This window comes from Ipomoea triloba, chromosome 4 (genome assembly GCF_003576645.1).
Source record: "Ipomoea triloba cultivar NCNSP0323 chromosome 4, ASM357664v1".
NCBI classification, from domain to species: Eukaryota; Viridiplantae; Streptophyta; class Magnoliopsida; order Solanales; family Convolvulaceae; genus Ipomoea; species Ipomoea triloba.
The window spans coordinates 9795621-9812565 of NC_044919.1; the positions used below are offsets into that span (position 1 = coordinate 9795621).

Below are 16945 nucleotides of genomic sequence, written 5' to 3' on the forward strand. Positions count from 1 at the left end.
ATGTATACACATAATCTGAATATCATTTTGGACCAAGGTTCATCATGCAAGGTGAACTTTGGTCCATGATATAATTTGCCCATTAGTGTGTAACTCCCGTGGTGGGTGAGCTCGGTAATGTATTCATACCAACAACCTATCACCCAAGAACTAACTGATGAGTTGCCCGTGTGCCACCGTCGCCTCATCACCATCCTACAGGTTAGTCCTTAAATGTTAAACCCTAATCCCTAACTATTGTTGAATTTTCCTAAACCCTAGGTTAATTCTATTGTTGAAAGTTGTGACTGTTCTTAAACCCTAGGTTAATTGTTGGATTGTTAGGTTAATTTATGATGTTGTGAATATTCTTCCATTATTTTTTTTGGGTTGCCCAAAGGTATCCCTCTAGCTGACGGCCAGAAGACTAACCCTCGTCCCAACGGTCAGCACACTAAGTGGTAGGGGACTGGCCAAATGGTTTGCTCCATTCACATGGGTGATATTCTTCCATTATTATTTGCTTTGTTACTATTAATTTTTATTTTATTATTGCATAATAACAAAATTATTAATATTAATAATATTATTATTATTATGATTGTCTTTTTACCTCTTAATGGCTAATAGTAAACGGTTAATCTTACTACACATCTTTTTACAAACCGTTAATACAATCCACCAGCCAAAACTATGTTGATCACCAAACTCTTTATTAATTTTGATATAAAAACTACTCCTTATTATATTATTTTTTCCTAACACGTATAATGATTAATGAGCATACAGCCATGCATAAATTTTGTTGCTAAGCATAGATGGCTATTACTACAATAATATGATGACCTAACACATGCAGCTTCTCATTCTACATTATTCTTTTAAATCAAAGTCTGGTAAATTCAAAACCAACAAGACAGATAGATAGCAAATTAAATTAAAACTCCTCTCCTCTCCCTACACGACATCATCTTCATCATCGGAAAGACACGGCGGCGGCGCTAGCGTCTCCCGAAAGAGAATCGCCTTAAAACCCCTGTTGCCTGGGCGGCACACTTCAATTATCCTTTTACTTTTACCCTCTTCAGGTGTGTAAATCCTCAAGTGCTCCCCCACTTTTATGATGAGATTTCTGTTGTTCATTGCATACACAAGAGAAACGCTGTTACATATTACTGCAACAGTAAGCATAGCCGTCTTATGGAGTGACTTAGGTAACAGCTCTACGACACAAGCCAGTTTTGTCCATGATTTTTCCACCCCAAATTCTCTCATCTGCCAAACACTCACCTTTTCTGTGTGAAAGAAAGACGCCAGAAGAAAACCCCTAGACTCACATATAGAAATGTTTCTGCTCCTTTCGGGGTTGGGTGCGGAGAGAATGGCGGCGGAATTTGTTGTCAGATTGAAAGACACAATCTTGAATTCCCAATCGTCACGACCTACCATTATGCTGCTTGACCAGTTTAGCGTTCCATTCAGGTGGACGCCATTGGGGTTAACAATCCCAGCGCTAAACCCGTGTGGGGTTTTTTCCCAGCCACCCGACCTGAAACTATATACCAAAATATCATAGTCGTTGGAACTCTGGGTACGACGTGCGTACACAACCTTATAGTCACGGTTTTGTTGGTCGTATCCGAACCCATACATCCAGATTGTCGGCCACGAAGGCCCGTTGATTTTCTTGATTTTCCCCGTGCAAGGGTTGCACACCACGACTTTGTGGTCGATTCCTTGGAAACACAGGAGCCCGTTGTGGGCTCCCATGTACCTGAGAGCCACTTCCGGAACCTTAAGTGATGAGCAGTTTGTAGGGTACTGATTTTCCTCGACCACGATGGGAAAGAGGGACAAGTGGAGCCCGTCATCGGTGGCAGAAAACGTGGCGAGTTTATCCTCCTCGTCATTCTTGTGGGTATCCAGGTTGGATTTGGCGAAATCCGGCGATGAGATCATAGCAAGCCACCCCTTTGAAACGCATTGGAAGCGCATCAGAGGTTTCACCGGCAGCTTTGGCAGAACGCCAGAGAATATGAGGTCCTGTGGTAGATGAGAAAGTGGGCTCCGAGGAAGGCTGCTTACTTTCTGACTATTAGAAGCACGAGATAGCATCGACATATTGGGAATATGGATAGGCTGCCTGTTGGAAAATGATAGATTGATCTAAAGTAAGAAAACATAGTGAACAAAAAACAGGAAAAACTAGAATGGTAATTGATTATAGAGAATTAAACAAAAAAATAATATTTGATGGATATTTCTTACCATATAAAAGAAATTTAACAAACAAAATAGCTAGTAAAAAATGGTTTAGTAAATTTGATTGTAAAAGTGGATTTTGGCAAATAAAACTTACTAAGGAAGCTCAACCTTTAACAGCCTTTAGTACCCTCAAGGACAAAAGTATTACCCTTTGGATTAAAAAAATGCACTACAAATATATAAAAGAAGAATGGACAAAGTCTTTAGACATTTAAATGATTTTTGTATAGTATATGTAGATGATATTTTAATATATAGTAATACTCTAAAAGATCATGTAGAACATTTGAATGAATTTATTAAAACTGTTAGAAAACATGGAATCTTATTATCTGAAAAGAAATATGAAATATTTAAAAATACAGTTGAATATTTAGGATATATAGTTTCTGGAGAAGGATTACAATTACAAGAACATATATTAACAAAAATAAAAGATTTTAAAGAAAAATTAGATAATAAAAAAGAAGTACAACAATTCTTAGGAATAGTAAATTATGCATCAGACTATATTAAAGATTTACTAACACTTAGAAAACCCTTACAAAATTTAATTAGAAAATCTAATATATTTGAATGGAAAGAGGAATTGAAAAAAAAAAGAAGTAAAATCCTTACCAAAATTAAGATTAACAGAGAAAGATGATCAACTAGAATTATATACAGATGCTAGTGATATAGGAGGGGGAGCAGTATTAGTTGCTCATACTAAAGAAGATATAGACAAAGGAAATATTTCTAATATGTGGATATGGATCAGGAACATGAAAGCCTAGTGAACAAAATTATCATATAAATGAGAAAGAGGTATTAGCAGTAAAACTAGGAATAAAAAGAAAAGATTTCATTACCATTTATAACCTGTAAAATCCATAGTAAGAACACATAATACTCAAGCTAGAGCCTTATTATGAATAAAATAGATCCAACAATCAAATTACTATATGATGTATATTCAAAATACAAATTCCAACAATCAAATTACTATATGATGTATATTCAAAAAACAAATTCCAACAATCAAATTACTATATGATGTATATTATAGTATTCCAAAAAAATATTACTATATTATGTTAATGTACTTAATTAAATTCCTCTCATGATAATATTCAAAAAACAAATTCCATCAATCAAATTACTATATGATGTATATTATAATATTCCAAAAAAATACTATTATATTATGTTAATGTACGTAATTAAATTCCTCTCACGATAATATTCAAAAAAAATTCCAACAATCAATTTACTATATGAGGTATATTATAGTATTCAAAAAAATATTACTATATTATGTTAATGTATGTAATTAAATTCTTCTCATGATAATATTCAAAAAAAAAATTTCCGATAATCAAATTACTATATGATGTATATTATTGTATTAAAAAAAATATTACTATACTATATTAATGTACGTAATTAAATTCTTCTCATGATAATATACCATGCAATTCAATTATGGTTCAAAATATTTGAATCTTGCGTATTTTTTTTATTTTATATTCGTAAACAATCAAATTACTATATGATGTATATTATAGTATTCAAAAAAAATTACTATATTATGTTAATGTACGTAATTAAATTGCTCTCATGATAATATTCAAAAAAAAATTCCAACAATCAAATTACTATATGATGTATATTATAGTATATTAAGAAAATACTACTATATTATATTAATGTACGTAATTAAATTCCTCTCATGATAATATTCAAAAAAAATTCCAACAATCAATTTACTATATGAGGAATATTATGTGTTTTCCTTATAATGTTTGTTCATATTATTTGCTTTATTAAATTCTTGAGTGTATTAGATCAAATTAGTAACTTATCAACCTTTTTTAAGGTTTAAAAAGATCTTGAAATATATTAATATGGAGTATAATGGAGATGCTTCAACTAGTAATAACTCTAAAAATGTTACTAAAGAATGGAATAAAATTATTAATAATAAAAATAAATTAGAGCAAGAAAAAAGAGATTGATATCAGGTAAGTAATTATCATAGAACTAAATATATAATGTGTGAAAATGAGACAGGAAAAAACTATCATTATGATAAATGTAAACAAACAATAAATAATTTAAACAAACTAGATAAAAGATAGTAGAACTTGAAAAACTAGCAGCAGAACAAAGAAGAGCAGTATTAACACGTATTACAGAAAGATTTAAGAATTTGGAATATCCAGACTAAAATCATGAGTAGTAAGGATAAATTTAGTGCTGGAAATTTATTAAAACACTTAATAGAAATAAAAAGGACTTATGAAATTATTAAAGAAGTACACAATAAAAGTCAAGAGAAACATCACACAATAGCACAATTTGCCCAAGAAATAAAAGAAACTAAAATAGAGACTAGAATCGAAATTACAAAAATAGAAGCAAATCTAGAAGAAATGACTCAACAAATAAATCAATTTGCCGAACAAATTGAATATAATGAATTAGAAATTACAAGATTAGAAACATTAAGATATAGAATATTAACTAATTTATGTACATAATTTATAGAAAGAAATCCCTTATACTCCTACGAATCTAACTAGCCTACCCCACGAATCCTTTTACTTGAATTTTTTACTTCAACAACAATGCTTTACTTAAAATCCTCCATATGTCTCTTGACTTGAATTGCACTTCTTATGTGTTAATTTATAATCATTGTAGCTACACTGGTAATTGCCCAGTACTGCAAAATTAAAATTTGTCTGCAAAAAAAATAACTAAGCAGTAAAGTTATTCCTCGGATTATTACTACCATAAGAGAAATGAGATCTGATTAGTGTTAGAAATTATAGGAATATAAAAACACAATTTGCATAGTTTAAAAACAGAAGAATTTTTTTTTTATTTTTTTTTATTTTTATTTTTTGTTGTGGTTGTTCAAATGGACAACATACATGATACATCTACACTTCTAAAAAAAATTCAAGTGTTATAGCTAGCAAATGGGTTGAAACTAGAGACTACCTTCTCAATCTAAGGAGTTTTGTTGACGACTGAAGAGATCGGGCCGATAGATGTATAGAAACCTTGTTTTTCAGTCGAGAGACAAGAGTCAAAAGAGATTGAGAGCGAGAGAGAAGAATAAAGTGAGAGGGGACTTGAGAGAGAGGATTTCGGTGCGGAAAGGGAGAGAGAGTGTGTGTGGGTAGAAGGGGAAATGGTAAAGATCATATAAAGGGTTAGGGTTTGACATTTGGACGGGAGGAAATTAGGTTGGCTGACGAAAACAATTTCCATTTAGTGATTTGGGCTGGGCCTAATAATTTTATTTTTCCATTTTGAAAAGGTAATGAGTGTAATAATGGAAATATATGAAATGGAAATCGAGGATTAACAAAGAGGATTTTGTTGCTTAGAGAGGGAGAGTATGAGGAGGGTAGAATGGGGGAGAATAGGGGATGGTAACAAGCATATAAAGGGTTAGGGTTACACATTTGGAATTAGAGGAAATTGGGTGGGTCGACAAAAAATATTCCATTAAAAGAACTGGGTATATTTGTTTTAATTCTAGAAAAGGTAAGGAGTATACAAAAAGGAAATGTAGGAAACCGAAATAGAAAAAGAATAATATTATATTCAAAGGTGGCCGACCTGGTGGATTTTTATGTGTAATATATATATATATATATATATATTAATGTGTGCATACGCGTGTGATGAGTAGTCTGTAGGGTATTAGTTTTCCTCTACCAGGATAGAAAAGAGGGACAAGTGGAGCCCATCACCGGTGGTATAAAACATGGCGAGGTTATCCTCCTCATCATTCTTGTGGAGATCCAGGTGGGTTTCGACGAAATCCGGTGATGAGATCATAGCAAGCCATGCCTTTGAAACGCATTGGAAGCGCATCAGAGTTTCACTGGCAGCCTTGGCAGAACGTCAGAGAATACGAGGTCTTGTGGTAGATGAGGAGGTGGCCTCCGAGGAACGCTGCTTACTTTGTGGCGATTAGAGGCAAGGGATAACATCGACATATTGGGAATAGCGATAGGCTGCCGATTGGAAAATGATGGATTGATCTGAAAGTAGTATATCAAGTGTACGAAATGATTCTTATTTATAGTGAAGAAACGCAGTACTATCCATCTTGAATGCCTATTATGGCAATTTCTCTGAGTATTTTACACCCTTAATTATTTTCCAAATTGGGGAACAAATAACATTTAAGTTTTTTTTTTTCTTTTTCAATAGATCGAGTTGATATGATGAAAATTGATAAAATTTCTTTTAATGGTTTACCATCTATTAGCCTATTACACAGGAACAAATTTTACTATAGACCATGGTCCAAGTAGCAATTACTTATTTAAATACAAATATTGGGCATTAAATCAGTCGTGCAATGCGCGTTCAAAACTAGTATATTACTATATATGAGAAGTATTTTAGTGTAAATTTTTAGTAGTTTGATCGAGTCAAAGGCTATGTTTGGCAAACCTAGCTGAAAAGGTAGCTGAAACTGAAAAGTAGCTGAAAATTGAAAAGCTATAAGCTCGAAGTTAAAATCTGAAGAGCTGTTCAACTAGCTGTTATGCTTAAAAGTGTTTGGTAAAATTAGCTTTTTGATAAGCCATGATAAATGTAAAAAGACTAAAAAGGACATCTTCATACAATTTAAATAATTTTAAATTTAAATATGTTTGTTTATATATTAAAATATAAAATAATGAAATCAATATATTTAAATAAAATATAAAGTAAGAACATATATTTGAAAATATATAAAGTAAAAAAAATGTTTATAATTCATAAGATTAGTTCATACAAAAATTAATGTTCAAACGCAAATGTCAAATGGAAATTATAACCAAACATAATGAAAAGAAAATGTCAAAAGGGTTTTAATTGAGAGGGGTAAAGGATATCATTTATTTAAAATAATAAGGATAAAGATGGAAAAAAAGTCAAAAAACTACTAGCTTATTTTTGAAAAGCTACCACAAGTAGGGTTTCAAAATAAGCTATTATTTTAAGCTACTAACTTATTTTGAGAACATTACCAAACAGAGCTTATAGCTTATTAGTAGCTTAAAATAAGCCATAAGCTCCTAAATAAGCTGTATCAAACAGAGCCAAAATACCCAATTTGTTTATTGTTAGGAGGGGTTGCAATGAAAGACATTCAAGAATTTTCCTAATTTAGGCATTTATTGTTGTATGATTAAAAAAATAAAAATTCACATGTACAATATATATTGTTAAAATTTGTATGAGACCGTCTCATGGATCTTTGTCCATGAGATAGGTAACAATTTTGGACACAAGCCAGTTTTGTCCATGATTTTTCCACCATAAATTCTCTCATCTGCCAATCACTCACCTTTTCTATGTGAAAGAAAAACGCCAGAAGAAACCCCCCTTGACTCAAATATGGAAATGTTTTCGCTCCTTTCGGGCTTGGGTGCCGACAGAATGGCGGCGGAATTTGTTGTCAGATTGAAAGACACAATCTTCAATTTGTTGTCAGATTGAGTGCGAGAGAGAAGAATAAAGTGAGAGGAGACTTGAATATTTTTTAGAAGTATATATAGAGAGAGATAGAGAGATAGAGAGAGAGAAAGAGAATTGTATCAAAATCTCCCAAAAGCTATTTGAAGTTTGGTAGTTTGTTTAATCTCTTTCTCACTTTCAATTGTGGACAAGTTTGTAAATATGGGTGTATTAAGTAACCAAAATTTAATAAAAATAGAAAATGTATTTAATAAAATATGTTCCGAAAAAAACTTGTCCATGTTTTCCCAATTTCAATTTTTTTACAAAGAAAATAATTTTTTTTTTTTTTGTTCAAATGGACAACATACATCTACACTTCTAAAAACTTTTTCAAGTGTTATAGCTAGGAAAGAGGTTGAAACTAGAGATTACCTTCTCAATCTAAGGAGTTTAGATGACGACTAAAGAGATCGGGCTGATAGATGTATAGAACCCTTGTTTTCAATCGAGAGACGAGAGAGAAGAATAAAGTGAAAGGAGACTTGAGAGAGAGGATTTCAATGTGGAGAGGGTGAGAGTGTGTGTTAGTAGAAGGGAAAATGATAAAGATCATATAAAGGGTTAGGGTTTGACATTTGGACGGGAGGAAATTAGGTTGGTCGAAGAAAACAATTTCCATTTAGAGAATTCTGTTGGGCCTATTAATTTGTTTTCCATTTTGAAAAGGTAATGAGTATAATAAGGGAAATATATGAAATGGAAATCGAGGAATAACAAAGAGGATTTTGTTGCCTAGAGAGAGAGGGGAGAGGGTAGAAGGAGGGATGGTGACAAGCATATACAGGGTTTGGGTTACACATTTGGAGTTAGAGGAAATTTGGTGGGCCGACAAAAAAATTCCATTCAAAGAACTAGGTCTATTTGTTTTAATTGTAGAAAAGGTAAAGAGTATACAAAATGGAAATGTAGGAAACAAAAATGGAAAAAAAAAATTCATACAACATAGCCCATAAAGTATATTTGATTGACATAATTGAGTTTAGAGGAAAAAGAATAATATTAGATTCAATATGGAATTGAGAAGTAAGATATAGAATATGAATTATATTCCATTATTTGATTCTTGGAATGAATATATTTTAGGAAAATTGTATTTAGGTTTATGTTCATTTTAGAAATAGAAATCAGGTAAACATTCAAATTATGGAAATATCCTATATAATAAAATATATTTATTCAAGGATAGCATATGTTTATTGCGGTATTCTTAATTAAGCTCAAAGGCATTCTTGGGTCACAATCTCTCAACTTCCAAGGTGAGATTGGATTGTGAAGATGGAAGCTCGAGTTCCTCCCCCAACTTTTATTGCGGTAGTTTAGTCTCCCAAAAAAAAAAAAAAAAGCAAATCCTTGTTGCACACCAAGAATCAACAAGACTTTAAAAACAAATTTCTTCACAAGTGTGAACTCTAGAATTGGATCTTTCCCCCTTTATGGAAGATCTACATAACTAGCACTTAGGAAAGGGATTATTCCCTAATCCAAACCTTAAATCGAACTACTCACACTTCCGAAACAAGAACAAGTAAAAAGCGCATATGAATACTAAGTACATTGTAGAAGATCGGGAATAAAAGAAAGAGTACGTAAGAAAAAGCTTTTGTATAAGATGCAAGGTTGAGGTTGAATCCGACTTCACTCCGCAATTAAAAGCTTTGAAAATGCGTTGATGATATGTAATCTAAGCTTGTCTAGCCCTAAAAGCTGAAAGGAAATAAAGGGGAGCCAGCTAAAACAATCTACTACAAGAATGAAGACGTTTAGTTACAAATATTTTGTGACACTTTACAATTTAGTCACAAAAAACTATTTTTGTGGCAAAAAAATAATAATTAACACTATTGTGTGGGATAATTATGATAACTTTTTTTGGTCAAATATAGTATGGTAATTGTTACAAGTGAGTATTTATTACGAATAAGTTTTCACTATTACTAGAATCAAAGAAAATTTTATTATAAATTCAAGTTCATAAAATCACTATTGTAAATTTATAAAGTTGCTATGGTAAGCCTACAAAGTTATTACTACAAATTAATAATATATAAAAAGTAATTACTATATATTAATAAAATCTCTACTATAGATATATTAAATAACTATTGTTTTTTCATTACGTTACTAGTGTAGGTAAGTTCATAAAATTAGGAAATTACTACTAAAGATTTATTAAGTTGATGTTGTAGGTTCATAAAGTTATTATTGTCACTACTATAGGTTTATTATACAATTATTAGAACGATATATTGATCGAAAAAGTATATCAATATATGTGTCATTTAAAAGATCTCAACGAGATAACTTTAAAACCATATTTTTTTTATATATATATTGATTTTATTTATACAAAAAAAAAAGATAATATATTTATGTGATAATGAATCTATTAGTATTATTTTAAAGAATTCATACTATTATTTTTAGAGTTAATTTCTTTTTTAATGTGGTACTTTTATTATTGTTGTATGTCTATTTTTTGGTCATCCGTCAACAAATTTGTTTAAAAGACATTAGACATGATGTCATTTTGGTCCATTTAGCCTACTATCTTCTCACTCTTTGTTTTAAGAATTAATTCCTTTGTTATTACTCCTAACATGACCAATAGTTTTTGTCCTATATCATTATTGTGGCATGATCATTTTTTGTCTTCCATCAACAAATATATTTAATTGATATTAAACATGAGGGTATTTCAATCTATTCAACCTACCATCTTCTCAACTCTTCTTTGTTTTTAATAAATCCTCAACCTTGCGGAACTAATTTCAAACCTAAAGCTTCTTTTTTCATAAACCACTCAAAATCTCCCTTTTAGGTTTGAATTAAATTAGATGCAAGGTTGAGGATTTGTTGGAACAAAGAGGAGCTAAGGGGATGGTAAGTTGAATAGATCAAAATGCTCTTAAGTTTAAAGCTATTTAAACATATTTGTTGATACATGAAAAAAATTGGTCATGTCACAATAATAATAATAATGTAGCAAAAATATGGTTATGTCACAATAATGCTAGGACCAACAAAGGAATTAATTCTTATAACAAAGATGCATGAGCGAGATGATGGTAGACTAAATAGACCAAATTGTCTTCATATTAACGCCATTATTTGAAAAGTAGAATAACACATATAAATTGAGAAACTAAAAAAAAATTAACTCTTATTTTTATGAATCCGAATTTTCTTTAATCAATTTAGGGAAAATTGTAATTTATGCCTTCACAAATATGCTAATTATCACACGTATGCCTTCATATATAAGTCTTTATGAGAAAACTAAGAATTCATCTCAGCCTTACATCCGTAAAAATCGCATGGACTAGATACGATTTAAAAAAAATGCGGTGACATTTTCATAATTATTATCAATTTTACTATGCAAACTTGAACACTAAAATCTGCACTTCTCAAAATTTTCTAGGTTTGCACATTTAGTATTAAAAAATTACATTTAGCAAGAGTGCATTGCATTTAGAGTTTCAATTTTAGAGTTTATGACTGAGTTTTTGGTTTTATTTTGTTTAGCAATTCACTTTTTACTGCTTATGGTCTAACATTTATGATTTAAATTTAAAATTAACTTTTTCATTGATTTCTTAAAATTTATCCAGGTTTGCATATCTAGTTGTTACATTAAGTGTTCAAGTTTGCAAAGTGAATTGACGATAGTTATGAAAATGTCACCTCGATTTTTTTAGAATGCAATCTGATTTGTCAAATTTTTAGAGATGTAAGACTAAAGCCTGAAATTAGTTCTTAATTTTCTCATAGGGTGTGTTCTGGTGTCACACCTATGCTAATGTACACAATCTTTCTTGGAATAGTTTTTGTGCATTGTGTTGGTTTGTAGGTTCTCACAGGAAGATGTACACAATCAACTACATGAATGCATACAATTTACTTCAAACATGCCAAGATGACAGTGATGAAAACCTTAAAATAGTTGTGCATGCATTCATCTAATAGATTGTGTCTATTCATGCAATTCTCACGTTCTCTCCTAAATAAGACGAGATGAGAGAGTAAGTGTGCACCGCCTACCGTTGGTTAATTAATGAATTGTTGTTGGCGTACGACAGAAAACATCGCCGGCCTTGGACGTGTTGGATCAAGCCATGAAAGTTTGGTGATAAATATAGTGTGTGGGTCGAAGAACAAGAAGCTGAAGATGGGTAAAGTGTATAATAAACACTACAGTGATTTTCATTTGCATGGGTTGTGTAAGCATCTGATTCATCTAGCTAGCAGAAAATTTAAGGTAGGTTTAAAAACTCAAAAAATGATTTTCAGAATTTTTTTTTTGTTTTTTATTTTTTTTTTGTGTTTGGGTATTAAAAAAAAAAATAGCGTCAAAGAAAAACTGTTCAAGTCAACAAAAAAAGTTCAATTTGACAGAAAAGTCTAAATTTTTAGTAGAAAAGACATATTCTAGACCCTTTAATTATTTTCTAGTCCATCTCTTCTCGTAGTTTTTGAATAATTATTAACACCAACACACCACACACAACACACCAGCACCACCAACACTACCCGTTGTTGTTACTGTTGTTGTTGTTGTTATAACAAATAATATATTCATTTTCAGAAAAGTTAACAAAAAAATTACAATTTCTTTAACTTTTAGCTAAAAAAAAAAACAAAAAAAAAACAAAAAAAAAAAACAAAAAAAAACAAAAAAAAACAAATTTCTGACATTCAACCAAGCACTAGAAAACTAAAATGCTTTTCTGAGAATGAGTAATTTTCTAGAAACCATTTCCCCGAAAACATTTTTTGAGTTTCCAAACTGACCCTTAGTGTACTTATTAATTACTCATAAGTACTCGATTATGCATGCTTTGCCTATCAAAAGGTGAAATTCCTTTGCTCTCAGGACCTCACACTCCTGCCTGAGTGAATAGTGGAAGGATAAATCATGGTGACTCATTGACCCCGCCATTAGGTGGAAGGATCAGTGTTTGGTGCCCATAAGGAGCCATTGGGGTGCCAATTGATGTTATACCAAGGACCAAAGTCCACCTTATATTGTAGATCTTAGTAAATAAAAAATTATATATCTACAGTTAAAATATTTTGTACCTTTAGTTAATAAATTTTGCGCCTGTAAATAAATCGAGGGCACATAATTTATTAGCTACATGCACATAATGTATTATCTACAGGGGCATAATATAAAGTTAACTATTTGCAGTTAATATAATATGTACTTGTAGTTAACATATTATGTGTTTGTAGTTAACAAGTTATGTGTGTTAGATTTATTTACATAATGCGTTTGTATACACATAATTTGTTTATTGTAGGCACATAATATATTAAATGTATACACATAATTTAAATGTCATTTTGGACTAAGGTTCATCATGCAAGGTAAACTCCGATCTGATCCATGATATAATTTGCCCATTGAGTATAACTCTCACATTGGTGGCTTATTATTATTATTATTATTATTATTATTATTATTATTATTATTATTACTATTATTTGCTTTGTTAATAAAATTATGGGTTATACTTGTGTGAGACCGTCTCATGGATCCTTATTCGTGAGACGGGTCGGGTCGGGTTGAAGCAACATGCAAATGTCATACTTATATGTGCAAATGTCATACTTACATGCTCAAATATAATACTAATCAGGAATACAATTTTTGTTACTTATAGGATAAAAAGTATTACATTTTTCATAATAAGTAATGTTGACAAGTGATCATTACTGTTAAATATAATACTTTTGAGAAAAAATGTAATAATTTTAAATCAAAATGAAAAGTATTGTATTTTCACTTAAAAGTATTACATTATACATATAATCGTTAATAGTAAACAATTAATCTTACTATTATTATTATTATTATTATTATTATTATTATTATTGTCTTAAAATGTAATACTTGTTGGTGTTGTTGTTGTGGTTGTTATTGTTATTATTATTATTATAATTATTATTATTATTATTGTCTTTTTTACCTCTTAATCGTTAATAGTAAACAATTAATCTTACTAAACATCTTTTTACAAACGGTTAATACAATCCACCGGTCAAAACTATTGCCGCTATCCGCTATCTGTTGTCCTGTTGATTACCAAACTCTTTATTAATTTTGATATAGACAATGATAAAAACTACTCCGTATTATATAATGCTCATTCCAATTTTATTTCTTAACACGTATAATGATTAATGAGCATACAGCCGTGCATAAATTTTGTTGCTAAGCATAGATGGGTATTACTACAATAATATGATGACCTAACACATGCAGCTTCAATTCATTCTACATTATTCTTTTAAAACAAAATCTGGTAAATTCAAAACCAACAAGACATATAGACAGCAAATTAAAACTCCACTCCCCTCCCTACACGACATGCTCAACCTAGAACTCCATCATCGGAAAGACATGGTGGCGGCGCAAGCGTCTCCCGAAAGAGAATCGCCTTAAAACCCCTGTTGCCTGGGCGGCACACTTCAATTATCCTTTTTCTTTTACCCTCTTCAGGTGTGTAAATCCTCAAGTGCTCCCCCACTTTTACGATGAGATTTCTTTTCTTCATTGCATACACAAGAGAAACGTTGTTACATATTACCGCAACAGTAAGCATAGCCGTCTTACAGATTGACTTAGGTAACAACTCTACGACACAAGCCAGTTTTGTCCATGAGTTTTCCACCCCAAATTCTCTCATCTGCCAAACACTCACCTTTTCTGTGTGAAAGAAAGACGCCAGAAGAAACCCCCTCGACTCACATATGGAAATTTCTCCGCCCCTTTCGGGATTGGGCGACGAAAGAATGGCGGCGGAATTTGTTGTCAGATTGAAAGACACAATCTTCAATTCCCAATTGTCACGACCTACCATTGTGCTACTTGGCCAGTTTAGCGTCCCATTCACGTGGACGCCAATGTTGGGGTTACCAATCCCGGCACTAAACCCGCGTGGGGTATTTTCCCAGACACCGGACCTGAAACTATATACCAAAATATCATAGTCGTTGGAGATCTGGGTACGACATCCGTACACAACCTTATAGTCACGGTTTTGTTGATCATATCCGAACCCATACATCCAGACTGTCGGCCAGGAAGGCCCGTCGATTTTCTTGATTTTCCCCGTGCAAGGGTTGCACACCACGACTTTGTGGTCGATTCCTTGGAAACACAGGAACCCGTTGTGGGCTCCCATGTACCTGAGAGCCACTTCCGGGACCTTAAGTAATGAGTAGTTTGTAGGGTACTGATTTTCCTCGACCACAATGGGAAAGAGGGACAAGTGGAGCCCGTCATCGGTGGCAGAAAACGTGGCGAGTTTATCCTCCTCGTCATTCTTGTGGGTATTCAGGTGGGATTTGGCGAAATCCGGCGATGAGATCATAGCAAGCCACCCGTTTGAAACGCATTGGAAGCGCATCAGAGGTTTCACCGGCAGCCTTGGCAGAACGCCAGAGAATATGAGGTCCTGTGGTAGATGAGAAAGTTGGCTCCGAGGAAGGCTGCTTACTTTCTGACGATTAGAAGCGCGGGATAGCATCGACATATTGGGAATACGGATAGGTTGCCCTGTCGGAAAATGATAGATTGATCTAAAGTAAGAAAACATAGTGAACGAAAAAAAGAGGAAAACCTAGAATGGTAATTGATTATAGAGAATTTAACAAGAAAATAATATTTGATGGATATTTCTTACCATATAAAAGAAATTTAACAAAGAGAATAGCTAGTAAGAAATGGTTTAGTAAATTTGATTGTAAAAGTGGATTTTGGGAAATAAAACTTACTAAGGAAGCTCAACTTAACAGTCTTTAGTATCCCTCAGTGACAACATGAATGGAAACTATTACCTTTAGATTAAACAAAGTATATTATTATAGAATTAATTTATTTAGTTTTTAACTAATTATCAATAAGAATAAATGAATATTTAATTTTTAGTTTACTGCTAATAAGAATTTAAAAAAATGAAATTATTCACATTTAATAGCTTTCTAGTGAAAATGAAATCTTGAAATTTTTTAGAACTATATAGTTCTTCTTCATTGACTTGATCAGCAGCAGCAACGTATGGTTCAACATCTGAAAGTCTCAGTCGAAGTAAGACAGTAGCAGGATCAATCCGATCAGCATCCAATTGTTAACCAATTAGCCTACGAGCAACTTCAAAGTCTTTCACTGTGCGCTTTATATTAGCGTGACTGATAGTCTCAATCAAACGACTTCTCATCAATAAATTTCATTTCTACCCCTTTTTGGCAAAGTGATAGCCACAGATTACTGAGCAGTAGCATCAACAAGGGTAAATCTCAATAGGATGAATAATATTCAAATTAGATTTACTAGGGATGATAAAAACAAGCGGTCTGAAATGTATGGTAAATTGGTAATTGTTGTACACTGGACTTCATCAAAACGAATAGATAGACTGTCAGAATATGTAGATGAGCACGGAATACATGACCTTCGGACTCAATTCTTGTCTTAATCCAATCTCTTGCATATCTCCAACGAGGACCTTGGCACATCAATTCGATCTGCGTCTAAGGATTTTGTAGAAGTGTCAGCGGATAAGACAGTGGAATTGTAACATATCGCATCTGACTTCTTAACCCTAATTTGCCTTTTAAATGGTAGAATGTCATTTCTCTTGTATTTCTCTATCCTTTGATCCATGTAGAAATAACATGTTGTCACTCGTGTATGGCCTTTCTTAAGACAATAATGACATGTAGGAATATACTGTATGACCTTCTTTTTTAAATTTTTCTAGATTTGGTCCTCATGTTAAATATTCATTTAGAAAGCGTTAAATTTAAGGGTAAGAATGTAAAATTAGCTTGTTGTTGAGATGGGCAAATTGAGCTCATAAACTTAATACATTGGGTTCTACATTATTGGGAATGTGAAGAATAGGTTGATGCATAAGAGAATTTGGACCAGGCTAGTTACGGATACGTCTCTGCAATAAATTTGATGCGATTATATTATTTGTTTCATCCACACCCAAAAAAAATTATTTGTTTCATCACGTTTAAACATGCAAATCCTGAGAGGCAATTCCGCTAGCTAATTTTACATTATTACCCTTATATTTAATATTTACTAAATGAATATTTAATCGGATGACTAAATTTGGAACATAATTAATAGTTAATGGATCATTTATGGTCATATTGAAAGTACATA

At 32.0% G+C, this 16945-nt stretch overlaps 2 protein-coding genes across 2 annotated transcripts; both read right to left on the reverse strand.

The window, feature by feature from the left end:
• Positions 1-936: 936 nt before the first annotated feature.
• LOC116015766 (F-box/kelch-repeat protein At3g23880-like) lies at positions 937-6242 on the reverse strand. Its single transcript, XM_031255939.1, has 3 exons — positions 6207-6242; positions 5959-6093; positions 937-2145 (listed from the first exon to the last, which is right to left on the reverse strand). The coding sequence occupies exons 1-3, from the start codon at positions 6240-6242 to the stop codon at positions 937-939; spliced, it is 1380 nt and encodes a 459-aa protein (XP_031111799.1).
• Positions 6243-14138: 7896 nt separating this feature from the next.
• LOC116015767 (F-box/kelch-repeat protein At3g23880-like) lies at positions 14139-15302 on the reverse strand. The gene has a single exon (XM_031255940.1). It carries the CDS (start codon positions 15300-15302, stop codon positions 14139-14141), a length of 1164 nt encoding a protein of 387 aa, XP_031111800.1.
• Between the last annotated feature and the right edge of the window lie 1643 nt (positions 15303-16945).